The sequence below is a fragment of the Bombus fervidus genome, chromosome 9 (assembly GCF_041682495.2).
Source record: "Bombus fervidus isolate BK054 chromosome 9, iyBomFerv1, whole genome shotgun sequence".
NCBI lineage: Eukaryota > Metazoa > Arthropoda > Insecta > Hymenoptera > Apidae > Bombus > Bombus fervidus.
In genome coordinates, this window is record NC_091525.1 from 8,449,038 (window position 1) to 8,462,704 (window position 13,667).

At 29.0% G+C, this 13,667-nt stretch overlaps 4 protein-coding genes across 6 annotated transcripts; all 4 read left to right on the plus strand.

The window, feature by feature from the left end:
* The first annotated feature begins 277 nt into the window (after window positions 1-277).
* LOC139991202 (uncharacterized) lies at window positions 278-6,047 on the plus strand. Of its 2 annotated transcripts, none has more exons than XM_072011149.1 (5): window positions 278-471; window positions 3,169-3,761; window positions 3,838-4,004; window positions 4,157-4,343; window positions 4,453-6,047. In XM_072011149.1, exons 1-5 carry the CDS (start codon window positions 435-437, stop codon window positions 4,642-4,644), a joined length of 1,176 nt encoding a protein of 391 aa, XP_071867250.1. In that variant the 5' UTR covers window positions 278-434; the 3' UTR covers window positions 4,645-6,047. The 2 variants fall into 2 exon arrangements, with proteins under 2 accessions (XP_071867250.1, XP_071867249.1); XM_072011148.1 differs by having other exon boundaries at window positions 284-2,344.
* LOC139991197 (succinate--CoA ligase [ADP-forming] subunit beta, mitochondrial-like) lies at window positions 5,979-8,323 on the plus strand. 2 transcript variants are annotated; one of them, XM_072011137.1, is made up of 7 exons: window positions 5,979-6,118; window positions 6,185-6,441; window positions 6,522-6,684; window positions 6,944-7,211; window positions 7,292-7,596; window positions 7,697-7,816; window positions 7,888-8,323. In XM_072011137.1, the coding sequence occupies exons 1-7, from the start codon at window positions 6,062-6,064 to the stop codon at window positions 8,089-8,091; spliced, it is 1,374 nt and encodes a 457-aa protein (XP_071867238.1). In that variant the 5' UTR covers window positions 5,979-6,061; the 3' UTR covers window positions 8,092-8,323. The 2 variants fall into 2 exon arrangements, with proteins under 2 accessions (XP_071867238.1, XP_071867236.1); XM_072011135.1 differs by having other exon boundaries at window positions 6,062-6,441.
* A 463-nt stretch (window positions 8,324-8,786) lies between these two features.
* On the plus strand, window positions 8,787-12,182 carry LOC139991199 (succinate--CoA ligase [ADP-forming] subunit beta, mitochondrial-like). The gene is made up of 7 exons (XM_072011145.1): window positions 8,787-8,947; window positions 9,745-10,004; window positions 10,079-10,241; window positions 10,315-10,579; window positions 10,660-10,964; window positions 11,044-11,163; window positions 11,250-12,182. The coding sequence occupies exons 1-7, from the start codon at window positions 8,882-8,884 to the stop codon at window positions 11,418-11,420; spliced, it is 1,350 nt and encodes a 449-aa protein (XP_071867246.1). The 5' UTR covers window positions 8,787-8,881; the 3' UTR covers window positions 11,421-12,182.
* A 576-nt stretch (window positions 12,183-12,758) lies between these two features.
* On the plus strand, window positions 12,759-13,554 carry LOC139991216 (PCNA-associated factor). Its single transcript, XM_072011173.1, has 4 exons — window positions 12,759-12,914; window positions 13,144-13,215; window positions 13,281-13,402; window positions 13,468-13,554. Exons 1-4 carry the CDS (start codon window positions 12,878-12,880, stop codon window positions 13,516-13,518), a joined length of 282 nt encoding a protein of 93 aa, XP_071867274.1. The 5' UTR covers window positions 12,759-12,877; the 3' UTR covers window positions 13,519-13,554.
* Window positions 13,555-13,667: the final 113 nt, after the last annotated feature.

Genomic DNA, 13,667 nt, shown 5'->3' on the forward strand with positions numbered 1-13,667 from the left:
TTTCCCATAAAATTTGCAATTCTTTATTATTCACCTCTTCAAGTAGCAACAATATTGACAAAGGTGCAACAAAATATTCAAAGTAGATTATTTAGTACATGAAACAAATTTCTAGTTAGTCATTTCCGTAGTTATGTTCATAAAAATATAAAAATGTATAAAAATCCGCAATGTATTAATAAAAAGATTATCGGCAGCAACCGACCCATTCGAAATTTTCGCGGTGCGAAAGAAGCGACAACTTCTGGTACGATTTGGCAATTACTTCCTGTGAGTGACCATTTATGTTCATTCGCGATCCGTGCGTCGTGTGATATTGTTGCATGTGGTCTGTGGTGACGTTACGGTGATAGTATTCGGGTGATTTATTTGCGGTCCTCGTGTATTTTTCGCGTGTGAAAGAATAACAAAGATAAAAACAGAACGAACGAAATATGTCTGAGATTGATGCGAAAGTGAACATGTCGCTTGGTAAGTGGCCAGAGTCTCGAAAATCTAGCAGTTTTGCTGATAATCCTGGGTGAGCGTACGGCTACTGTTTCTTCCTTTGCACGAATTCAAAATGGCGATGAAAATTATACAACGTAGATATATATCCACATTTATTTTCGTTCATTTAACATCCAAAATGGTAAATAGATCTCTAAGAAAATAAAACAAAGAAACGTATCTGTGTCAGACGATGAACCAACTTTTGATACAGGATCGTTTCGTCCCCCTAATTAATTATTAAGCAAAAAAAAGGCAGACATTTTAATCGATGTTTACTTATGAGAGGATGTATGGTGTCTTTTCTAATCGCTGGAAGAAAAATGTCCTCGCTATTTATACCGATGATCGAATAACCAAGTGTATATGAATTCCGGACTTTTTCAAAAGAACCAATTCAATTTCAACGAAATAGGAACGAAGTAGATAACAGGCTTCTACTAACGACAGTGGTAGTAAAGAAGAAAAATATATCCGCCATGAAGAATTTATGCATTCTGGGAAAAATACTATGATTTACGTAGGATTGGCGGTGAGGGGATTTCTTACAATTTTTGACCAATTACTCGAGAAATTTGTCGAATGGAAAATTTACGAACCTGAACATTTTTGGATAATAACACAACCGAAGTTATGATTCATGATTTACGGAAAAGAAGTCAACTTTCTCATTACGTGGGATATACGTTTGCATAACTTTAGTCGTATTTTTATCTCTTCTATATCATATTTCTCGAGTTTCTCTTTGTTCATCTGATGGACTTGAGAGATGCTACACACTATACGTGAGATAAAAACACGCTGAAAATTTTCAAATCGATTTTATTTTTGAACGCATCACGCGTTCTATGAAAGTATATGGAATGTCTGCGACAAATAATAATCGCCGTTGAATTCGAGGATTTAACTAAATTATAAATGAAAATGGTATTTATGTATGTTACAAGTGTGCAATCCAGAATAATTTAAGTTTAAGATTAAATATGTTCGCAATTTGTTACTTAAAAACATGCATTGTATATAAATGAATACTTCATGATATTTCAAATGTTATTTAGAATTAACAGAAGCATTTTTTATTAAACAAATTATTAAAAATAAAAAGCCCGACAGAGTGCGATCGTTTAAACAATCAAGATATATAAAACTGCAAGAAGAAGCATCTATGTGATTAAATATTATATCTAAATCAGTTATTAAATGACTTATTAGATAACTGGATTTTATTAATTTGCATGTACGACTCGAAGGCATCTACTTCAACAAATGAGGGAAATTTTTATGTAATCTACAAACTTTTGTCTACAAGCAACACATCAATGGAGGCAATATAATATTGGTTTATGATGCTTATGTAGTGGAAAATTTTGTGGATAACATACTAATTGCATAAGAGAAGACAACTTGAGAAACTTTACCTTCAACTGAAAGTAGATATCTATCAGAAATAATGCCGCTATGCTATTGTAAAACATCAATAATGGATCTATTCAATTATAATTTTGTTCAAATATAATTGATGTAATAACCAATATTAATAGCAATATAGATAGTCTGTTTCCTTTGTCAATGAACAATGAATAGCATGTTTTTGTTAAATTGAAATTGAAGTGGAAGAACAGATTAAAACAGACAATGTAATATAAAAATTATATTTTGAAGATATGCATTGAATCAAGAGAAAAACTGAAATATGATAAACATGCAGATATAGAAAGTGTGAAGAATTACAAAAGTATGAAGAATCTTCAGTATGCAAGAAAATACACATGAAATTTATGTATCAGTGTATAAATAATTGGAACACTCATGGAAGATCACAATGAAAATAACAGAGAGAAAGGACATTTATTAAGTACAGAAATAAAATTAAATAAACAATTTAATATGCACGAAGATTTAGTTTTAATTAAAAATATTTTAAAGGAAAGAAAATAAAGAATATAATACACGTGGAAATTTATAATTGTTAATTAAATTAGCCAATAATAGTTTTTATGTAGCAACAAATAGTTCCTTTTCATATGATAAAATCTTTTGTTACAAATATAATTCTAAAGTAGTGCATTATGAAAGAAAAATATATGAATATCATCTGATTAAACATTCCTATATATATATATATTATTTATTTATTTATTTATTTACTTATTTATTTATTTTATACAGAACAATGGTATTTTAAAGTGTAAAACCTTGTCATCTGCAGAAGTGCAGTGTTTCACTATGTCTGTTATTTTTTATTTAATATAGAATATGTGATTTTTATTGTTAATTTTTATTTGATATCATGATTTAAGGAATTAGAAACACATTTTAAACTTAAAGGCTGATCTATAAACACAGAAATTTCAAGTTACATTCTACTTAAGTTTCATTGTAATTAATTGATAGATATATGTGTATACATAGACCATACACAGTGAGATTATTTTGAAAGTATATACACATATTGGAAGAAAATCAGGGAAACAATTCACAAAAATAAATATCGAAAAAGATCAATATACTTAAAAGAATTAAATAGAAACTGAATTAGCCATATTGAGTTGTCCTTCAACATCATCCATACAAGAGGAAATTTTTCACATATTCCAGATTAAAGCTTAATACAAATTAACTTCATGCACTGATAAGACTGTACGCTCACTAAACCTTGTGAATTTTCTTCCTTTTAAGATGAAATCATAAAGATGGAGAAAAAGGAGAAAAAGAAAAAGGCCGGGGCTACTAATGGAAAAACTGGTGCTAAACGCACTCGAGGAAGTGTACGAGGGCGAAGTGGACTCAGAGGTAGAGGTACCAGAGTAAAGCGTAATGTTGGAACTGCTAAAAAAGAGCAAACATGGCAAGCTGGGCAAAATAACAATAATAACAACAATAATAATAATAATGTGCGTGGTGGTTTTGTGAGAAAACGATATAAGAAAAACAGTGGTTTAACTAGATCACGAAGTAATTTAACATTAAATCAGAAACCTAATACACGAGGAGCTTTTAATGTTCGCCGTGGTCGTGGTAATAGATTTGGTCTGACTCGAAGTAGAAGTCGCACAAACTTGACTTTTACACAAGGAGGCTTTTTCACCAATAATAAGACTCCATTAAAACGAACGAACAGTTTACCAAATTTACGTGATCCAACTTCGGTTCATAATCGACTGGGATATCAAAGCCCTGCTCAAATTGCTTACCGAAATCGTGTTAAAAGAGCAAAACAATTGCTGCTACAAAGACAGAACCAGAGATTATCCTTACAAAACCAATTCAGAGTAAGTTAATATTACAGATAATAAATCATAAACGTAATTAATTTGACATTAATTTAATTATTTTCTTCTCTTGTAGATTCCACAAGCTGGGAAGTCATTATTATCACTCCAACAAAGATCCACAGATAGAAGACAACAAATTTTAACTTCTCAACGTCGCTTTACTACTGGTGGATTACGATCAGATCAAATTGCCCGTGCACAAAGACGTGCACAATATGAACAAAAATTAATGAGAATGAAGTATGCTTAAATATCTTCACATTTATTGTTCTAAGTAGCTTACAATTAAGTTCATATAATTTGAAATATTTTTTAGTAAATTATTTTTTATTTTCAATTACAAAATCTTATACTTTATATTAGGATTTTATTGAAATTATACAATGTTGTAGTTCCTCGCGATTAAATACAAACTCAAATGTAAACTTCATGTATACATTGGGAAATGAGTACAGTCCTAGCACGCATCAACGCCCTCTTACTCTTACCCCAAGCAGAAACGGAAGTGCTGTGAACAGTTTGCGCCCATTACCAAGAGGAAGGTCCCCATTTAGACAAAGTGTACAAAATTTGAATATGGTATGATAATAAAAATGATTAATAAGTTATTACTGGTAGTTATAATTTTAAAAAAATCAAGTTCTATGTAATTTATATAATTTAATATGGTGAAATTTATAAATTTCAGGTTGGTCGATCACCTATGTTTGGTCGACAACGTTCAAGGTCAAGATCGCGTTCCCGTTCTCGTACACGCAACACTCCATCATCAGACGCAAGACCAGATGTTGATGATCGTACTTTCAGCGAAGTCATGTATAGCTTGTCCGGAAATCTCGGTGTTACAGGAAGAACACTTAATGATAGATTTAGTTTTTAAATTGAAGAAGGAAAGTTTGTTTTGTATTTAGAATATAAGACTGTTGAGGCCAGAAATTTTATGCTTGAAACATAGATATTAGGTATAATGTTTTCTTATCAATTGCATTAATATTAAAGTTACATCAAGTAGAAATCAATTTATTTAACTCGAATGTTCCCCATTTTTTCGTTTGTATATTAAAACTATATGAAAATTATTTTGAAGTTTTAAAGTATAAAACATTTAAGTTTGAAATATATTCCAAAATATTAACTACATTGAATTCATAATAAATTCGATGTTTAATATTACCTCATCATATTTAAGTTCAAAAGTTTGATACAAATTGATTTGCATATAAATATGCAATTCATAGTAAATTTTTGTATGAAAAGATAATTCGCAATATATTTTAATATTAAAAATAAATTTTAACTTTTTATTAGTACAGATATTTTATTCTTTGCTACTTTATAAATGTTTTAGTAACATTTTTATTTCGTTTTTATGTATATATTTCTATGTTGCAATAATAATTCGGCAGAATTATTTTTTTATCACACTTAATATATTTTATTGAAAAATGTGGCCTCAATTTCGCGAATTTAATACATCTAGAGACAAAGTATAATATTATTAAAAAGAATGAACGCTATAACTATATTCGAATTATAAAAATTGTAGAAATTTTATTAGGGATGTCAAATTAGTTCTCGAAATAAGTATAAGTCTGAGTCGTGGAATAAATTTTTAATATAGGTACGAGGATTATTCATATTTCGAGTATACTGAACACGATATATCAATGAAATATAAATATAATGTAGAATGAATTTCTTTTCTTTATTATACGTATTTAATAGTTATATAAGTGCTTATAAGGAAGTCATAATCAGAGTACATATAGTATATACATAGAAATACAATATAAATTGAACTTTTTTATTTTACTTTATTACCATAATTTAATACATATATACACGCATAAAAAAAGTAGGAGAATTTTTATTACACTATGAAAGTTATGTTTAATCAAACATAATTTTATAGTTTATTGAACTGTACCATCCAACTGCAGTGACGTGGTTTAGAATATAAATGCAATAATTTTTATAAGACAAAGAATTTATTACTGAAATACTTTTCGATTGTAAAAATATTGCTTTATAATGTAGTATTATAATTATAAATACAGTGTCTCTCAGAATTCAATATCCATCGCCTACTCGATTTAATTGAATTCGTCAAATTTTTTATATAAGCTTACAAATTCAAGGTATAATGCTTCTACAAGAGAAACATCCTATAACGTTCTGTACATTTACAATAATTGTTTCACACCCCTCTTGGAAAGCCAAACAATTTTCAGTGTGAATGTGTTAGAAAAACTCATTTTGTATAGCAATAAAATTGTTTAAAATTATTTGTCGGCAATATGTCCATTAGACTCTCGTCTTTTACGTCAGTTTATGTTAGAAAAATAGGAAGACAGGTAACAATATTTATTTTAAGTAGTCACATACAACAAATGCAAATATATCAAAGAAAATATTTTCAGTTTTTAAATCGTACTTCTGTCATTGTTCAACAAACTCGACATTTACAAGTTCATGAACATATCGCATATACTTTATTGAAAAATAGTGGAATTCCAACTCCGCCTTTTGGAGTAGCCAAAACCCCAGATGAGGCTGCCAAGATAGCAGCTGATCTTAAGACAAAAGATATTGTTCTGAAAGCTCAAGTTCTTGCTGGAGGACGTGGAATGGGGCATTTTAAAGATACCAATGTCAGCGGTGTTGTTATGTGTGAAACGTGAGTTTAATCAATTAAATCAACTCTATTATAATGTGCTATTATATTTATGATACACTGTATTTGACATATATTTTTAGGCCTGAGCAAGCAAAGACTTTGACTAGTAATATGATAGGTAAATTGTTAATAACTAAACAAACTGGAGAAGCTGGTAGAATTTGTAATACAGTAATGGTGACAACACGTATGTTCCCACGTAAAGAATATTATATGGCAGTAATGTTGGAACAATCTTTTGATGTAAGTTGCAATGTTTCATTATAACTAGACTGTGGATCTTTATACAAATTCATATTTTTATTGGTACAGATAAAGAGTTTTAACTTGAAAGGTTTTATTTTCCGAATGTTATAACATTTGCTTTCCTTCTGATAATTTATGTAATTTTGTGTTTGTGCACATTCTTATATAGTTTTATATAAATACATAAGTATCTGCAGTCTAATTGTAACTATCGTTGAATTTATTATTAAAAGTAAAAATTAAATATGCTTTACAGGGTCCTGTTGTAATTGTATCTAAACAGGGCGGTGTAAATATCGAAGACATCGCTGCCACGAATCCGGAAGCTATATCGTATACACCAGTGAATATCATGAAAGGTTTAGCACTTGAACAAATAAATCAAATTGTGGATAACTTAGGTATAGAAGGAGAGGAGAGGAAGATTACATCGTTAATTATTTGTAATCTCTACGAGTTATTCATCGAGAAAGATGCATTATTACTTGAAATTAATCCATTTGCATTAGATATTTGCGGAGAATGTATGTTTTAAAAAAGAATTTAATGAATTCATTTTATTAAATTAGAGATAGTTAATAACATAAGTATTACGTATTTTCAGATTTTGCCTTAGATTGTAAATGTTCTTTTGACGACAGTTCAGAGTTCAGACAAAAGGAACTATTTGCACTGCAAGATTTCACACAACTAGATCCTAATGAAGTCCAAGCATCTAAGTTTAATTTAAGCTATATAGCTTTAGATGGAAATATAGGGTGTATGGTAAATGGTGCTGGATTAGCGATGGCTACTATGGATTTAATAAAATACAATGGCGGTATGCCAGCTAATTTTTTAGATGTGGGTGGTAGTGCCACTGAAGAAGCTGTGATGGAAGCTTTTAAAATAATAATCTCTGATCCGAAGGTACTTAAAATTTGAAACAAGTAATATTCGAATTATATCTTTTGCCAATAAGTTTGAAAATATGTAATGTAAGGTTCAAAACCATTTTACTAATTTTTAGGTAGAAGCAATTTTCGTAAATATATTTGGTGGTATTATGAGGTGTGATATAATTGCGAAAGGTATTATCAATGCGTCCAAAGAGTTACAGTTAAATATTCCCGTAGTTGTAAGACTGCAGGTAATTCATCGCTAATACATGAGGAAAAATTGTACACAATTTTTTTATATTAATCTAATCTAATCATATAGGGAACTAATGTAGAAGAAGCACATCGATTGATACGGGAAGCACAATTGAAAGTTATTTCCGTAGATGATTTTGCCCAAGCTGCTGAATCGGTTGTAAAATTATCTTTAATAATAAAAGCTGCAAATTCTATGAACTTGGACATTTCTTTCACATCCAAAGAAACATCGGCAGAAAAGTCTAAAGTCAAAAGCAAGAAAAAGTAAAAATGAAATAAATTTTTATATTTTTAGAGACACAATTTGAAAGATATATTACATACATAGATATAATTATTATATTCGTTTTATTTTATATTAATCATTTTATATTTGACAAAAAAAGTTGAATATTATAAAATATTAGATGTCTTTCCTTTTTGACCTTTTTTATATTATATAAATTTGTGTGGATGTAAATATGTTTGTAAAGAATAAATATTTTTTTCGAAATTTATAATGTAATAATTTATTTTAGTTTCGAATATAATATATTATCTATATTATTTTTACTAATCATGAAATTGTTACTGTCAGTACTAAAAATGATTTACTTTTCTTTAAGTTTATGTAGATTTAGGTATTTTATAATTATATGAATGAATAACAAAGAATGCTTAATTTTGACTCAAGACTAGTGAAAGATAAAATGGAATAATACTAGTATTTAAATGGCGACAATAGAATTAAATTAACTATACAAAACAAACTAAATATATTTTTTTCACATATAAATATAATAACTTTTACAAAACTTGTACAATGAACTTATTATTGAAATGTTATATCTATAATTAAAATATCCCAAGATTAGAATACAGTAGTAGAGAGAAATCAAATGAGTAATTAAATCAGAAAAAATTCAAATAAACATAAAGAGGTGCTGCCATCGCGACATTGCCGTGGAGTTTGCGTCATGTATTTGTAGGAAACATCAAGGAAGGTGGGGACATGAAGGCGTAGACAGCGCAGCTTACATTTGGCACTTTTGGCAGTCCACTGCCACGGCTTTAGTAAGATGGCCACCATGTTGTCTCGGACTATCTCAATCGTTGAAAATTTTGCCCGATTCAATGGGTCAAAGGTACATTAAATATTCTATTTTTCGTGTCGTACTATATTATTCGTTTACGGTAATTCCTATTCATTTATGTCATTTTATTCCATTTTCACGAATACATCGATATTTACGCCAATAATTCAGAAGTGGTATAATCACCATATTAGATATCTGTAGTCTGCTAAATTGAGCGCCAGGGTCAAGCGATTCGAAGCCAAAGATTGTGGCCTTGCACTAAACCAAGTTTTTTTTACTAAATATGAATATGACAGTTGTGCAATATGAACGTGGACATTTACACAATCAACCTTTGATTCGTTGGTCATTGACTCTGTTCCGTACATTCGTATTTAATTAATATTTACTCAATTACGTGAAAAATGACACTACTTGTCAAACTACCAAGAATTGTCATTCTTTTTGAAAATTTGAAATTCGAACAATCGATTATCATCACTATTGATTACTTCGTTTTGTTACGAAGTTACTCTTTTTTTTTTTTTTAAAAGATGTTTTGGCATTTTTTTATTGTCTTCAGTATTCAATTTTATATCATTTGTTTTCAATAACTATACTCACTGTTTGTTATTTTCTCTTGTTTTGATTAGTTAGAATATTTCTTTACCAAGATAAAATAAAGTACAAGTGCCAAGTATGCGATTAGAAGTATGTGGGTCATTACCATTGATTGATCTTTGTACTTCTTTGTTCTTGTTATTTATGTTCTTCTGTATTAAACAATTAATGTCTATTATTATCATATATGTTACACAAGCTTTATTTACTGTTATTGATCCATTTTTGCTATTTCATTTATATAGATACTGGGATGCAAAACAAACTTAGTAAAGCAATCAGTCAGGAATTTGAATGTTCATGAACACATCAGTTACAGTTTATTAAATGAAGCTGGAGTTCCAACTCCTAAATTTGGAGTTGCTAAAACTGCAGATGAAGCTGCCAAACTTGCTGCTGATTTGAAGACCAAAGATATTGTTTTGAAGGCACAAGTCTTAGCTGGTGGCAGAGGAAAGGGACATTTTAAAGGAACTAGCATTAGTGGTGTAAAGATGTGTGAAACGTAAGTTATTATGCACAGGTGATGATAGATATGTATGCTTTGCATTAAATTAATTTTTCTTTTTTTTTTTATAGACCAGAAGAAGCAAAAAAATTAGCCAGTCAAATGTTAGGTAAATTGTTAATTACTAAACAGACAGGAGAAGCAGGTAGGATATGCAATGCAGTGATGGTTACACAACGAATGTTTCCTCGTAAAGAATACTATCTTGCAGTTATGATGGAAAGAGCCTTTGGTGTAAGTTGCTAAATAAATGTAATTTCAATGAATGGAAGAGCAGCTTATTTAATTAAAAAATTTTTTATTTGAGGGTCCAGTCATAATAGCTTCAAGTCAAGGTGGTGTAAATATTGAGGAAGTTGCTGCAACAAATCCTAGTGCTATCATGTATGAACCCATTGATATACATAAGGGTATTACGAAAGAGCAAGCAGATCGAATTGCTGTTAAACTTGGACTTCAGAATGTTAAAGATTATATTTCTAACATCATTATGAACCTGTATAAGATGTTTCTTAAGAAAGATGCTCTTTTATTAGAAGTGAATCCTTTAGCAGAAGATGTTAATGGAGAATGTAAGTTCAATCTTAAAAATTTATAATTCACTATACATTATAAAAAGTAACATTTAAAAATTGCATTCTTTAATATACAGATTTTGCTTTGGATTGCAAGTGCAGATTTGATGATAATGCTGAATTTAGGCAAAAAGAACTATTTTCCTTAAGAGATTGGAGTCAGGAAGATACTAAAGAAGTTGAAGCTGCTAAATATGATTTAAATTATATTGCACTTGATGGTAACATTGGTTGTATGGTAAATGGAGCTGGTTTAGCTATGGCTACTATGGACATCATAAAATTGCATGGAGGTGAACCAGCTAATTTCTTAGATGTAGGCGGTGGTGCGTCTACATCTGCCGTAAAAGAAGCATTTAAAATAATTACATCAGATTCACGAGTGGGTTCACATAACATAGATTCTATTATTTCTAATATTGATAAGATTGATAAATATTCTTTTTTTCTATCAATTATAGGTCCACGCTCTTTTGGTTAACATATTTGGTGGAATAATGAGATGCGATGTTATCGCAGAGGGAATTATCGCCGCAACTAAAGAACTTAGCTTAAAAATTCCTGTTGTTGTTCGATTACAGGTATAATTCTAAATACATATTAGTACATTACTGTAAGTAAAGCATTGATATAAATTTAATTTTATATGATTTTGTTGCCATTTCAGGGTACAAATGTAGACGAAGCAAAAGCTCTTATTGCAAATGCAGGTTTAAAAATTGTACCAATAGATGATCTTGATGAAGCTGCCCGAGTTGCGGTTAAATTATCAACGATTGTTAAATTAGCGCAATCTGAAAATCTTAGCGTTAATTTTGAAATACCTTCGATTTCATAAATATAGTAAAAATTGTTATTTGCATATTATCAGAAGAACTTCGAAGATATATTCATATTGCTAAATGTTTGGAACAACATTTGAAAGTAATAACTAGATTAATAATTTCGAATGTCACATCTGTGCTGTCTTTAGAATAACATTTGAGTACTTCACATATGTTTTTATTATAAGTGGAATGGAAAGGAAGTTCATTGAAACTTTTGTTTTGCTCGATGTTTGAAACATTTATATTCTCCATAAAAAGAGATTAATGTGATCGTAATTTTTAATTACGAATTTGTACATTTGAGAAAAAAAACTAAACCTCTATTTAATTACGATCTTCTACATTTAAAATATTGCAAAAAATACTAAACAATTGAATTACTTCCTTCTCAATACAAGCACAAATTCGTTCCCAAGAAGTACGCAGGCTTCTTCAAGAATGTAATTTATTGCTTACCCAATTAACGAGGGTTTCTGTGATTCAGTATTAAAATTAAGTTACATAATATACACTTACTGACATAGCCATATCTTTTGCACGAAAGTGTACTCAATATTCTTTCAAAACTTACATATATGTTAACAAAAAGTACATGACTGCTACTGTCCAAAAAACGAAAACCTTTTATATAATCATCCACAAAAAATTGTTATAATTGAGATATTATGCAAGATATGATTGTCATATCTCATTTGAAAAGAAAAAAGGGCCTGTTTAATGTAATATAGACATATGTAGTTATATGTATACATATATAAATTATTTTACGTAATTTTGATTTGTTTTTATTTTATTACTGAGTTGAAAGTAAGATGATGCTCACGTTTCTTGCTTCCCTGAAACATAATATCATTGCAAAATAGATTACAACGTATCAGTATTATGACATGATATGGTGATGATATAGTAATGAAATAATTATGATATAGTATTGTTGCATCTATGTTATAGATATATTACAAAATATATCGCATCGTTAAATAAATTATATTATTATTCAATTTATTGGAAGAAATTTGTACAAAAAAGAAAGTTATCGATTAGTAAATGTAATATTATTTTAAATATAACATAAAAATATTTCAAATAAAATTTATCACGTTCCTCCAAGTGTGAAATCTTTTAAAAGTATTTTTGCTTAAATGCAACTATTATGATCGGTAATAATTATTTTTTTCAATAAAAATATGCTATTATTATAAGACGACTGTTCTTTTCATTTATCTACAAATTTAATTTAAAATATTTGAAAAGAAGTATCAGAGGAAATATGTAGTAACAGTCGTAGTTTGTCTTTATTTAGGGTTTTTTGAAGTTGGCCTTCCTGTTTGATGTTCATCTTATTGGTAGTAACAAGTAATAAGGGACAGGGGTTATTCATTTTGAATATCGTGTAATGTATTATAACGAAATCTTTCAAACACTTATTTTCCTATATTTTTCAATTTGTATCCTTAATATTTAAAAAATGGTGAGAACAAAGGCGGATCGCGTCCCTACAAGAGGTAAAACAAATTTTTAAAAATTCACCTTTTTTCAGTAAATTATTTAAAAAATTTCTATCATTTCTTTGTTTTTTCACTTCAGTTGGTTTTGATTTTTAATTTAAACCTGTATTATTATGTTTGATAAATATTTTGTAGTTTTATTCAAGTTATATTATTATTTTTAATTGTTAAAGTACCAGAAGATAATTAATTTTATGAAAGTTTCATTAATATTTATTATTTGTAGCTGTTGGTAGCAAAGCACCACATAAAACTACAAAAAGTACCCCAATTAAGAAATCAAGTAGCAGTAACAAAGGTAAGATTAATAATTTTATTAAATTAAAGGCATAATTTCAAAATTTAAAACAATCGTAATTTTAGGAAAGAGTTATTCAGGTGGTAATCCGTATCATCCAAGGGAAACTCCAGAATGGCAAAAGCCTATTACATATTTTCTCAACCAAGCTTCTGTGAATCAATCTAAAGATTTGTCAAAAGCTCAGGTATATAATGATGGTATTACCAATAAATATATTTAGATAATAAAACACATTATTTTAAATAATAGGAAGCTGCTGGTGAAGGTCCTAGCCAAGTAGTAGAAAATGAGTCGGACTGAAGGTGTGCAACATTGTTGTTAAATTGTTATGGTATTGTCATAGTTTTATTTGTCAGTACAAAAGGTTATTTATTTCTTTAAACCAGTGTAGATATAAGTATTTTATATTTTATCACAATGAATAACGAAGAATTCTTAATTTCAATTAA

Bases quoted from the DNA above. Each gene is read 5' to 3' on its own strand.
- LOC139991202 (XM_072011148.1), top strand. From the start codon at position 2,299: ATGGAAGATCACAATGAAAATAACAGAGAGAAAGGACATTTATTAA. The intron at 2,345-3,168 runs GTACAGAAATAA...CTTCCTTTTAAG, and splicing joins AGAGAAAGGACATTTATTAA to ATGAAATCATAAAGATGGAG. The intron at 3,762-3,837 runs GTAAGTTAATAT...CTTCTCTTGTAG, and splicing joins CCTTACAAAACCAATTCAGA to ATTCCACAAGCTGGGAAGTC.
- LOC139991197 (XM_072011135.1), top strand. From the start codon at position 6,062: ATGTCCATTAGACTCTCGTCTTTTACGTCAGTTTATGTTAGAAAAATA. The intron at 6,685-6,943 runs GTAAGTTGCAAT...TATGCTTTACAG, and splicing joins TGTTGGAACAATCTTTTGAT to GGTCCTGTTGTAATTGTATC. The intron at 7,212-7,291 runs GTATGTTTTAAA...ACGTATTTTCAG, and splicing joins ATTAGATATTTGCGGAGAAT to ATTTTGCCTTAGATTGTAAA.
- LOC139991199 (XM_072011145.1), top strand. From the start codon at position 8,882: ATGGCCACCATGTTGTCTCGGACTATCTCAATCGTTGAAAATTTTGCC. The intron at 8,948-9,744 runs GTACATTAAATA...TCATTTATATAG, and splicing joins CCCGATTCAATGGGTCAAAG to ATACTGGGATGCAAAACAAA. The intron at 10,580-10,659 runs GTAAGTTCAATC...TTTAATATACAG, and splicing joins AGAAGATGTTAATGGAGAAT to ATTTTGCTTTGGATTGCAAG.
- LOC139991216 (XM_072011173.1), top strand. From the start codon at position 12,878: ATGGTGAGAACAAAGGCGGATCGCGTCCCTACAAGAG. The intron at 13,216-13,280 runs GTAAGATTAATA...TCGTAATTTTAG, and splicing joins ATCAAGTAGCAGTAACAAAG to GAAAGAGTTATTCAGGTGGT. The intron at 13,403-13,467 runs GTATATAATGAT...TTTAAATAATAG, and splicing joins AAGATTTGTCAAAAGCTCAG to GAAGCTGCTGGTGAAGGTCC.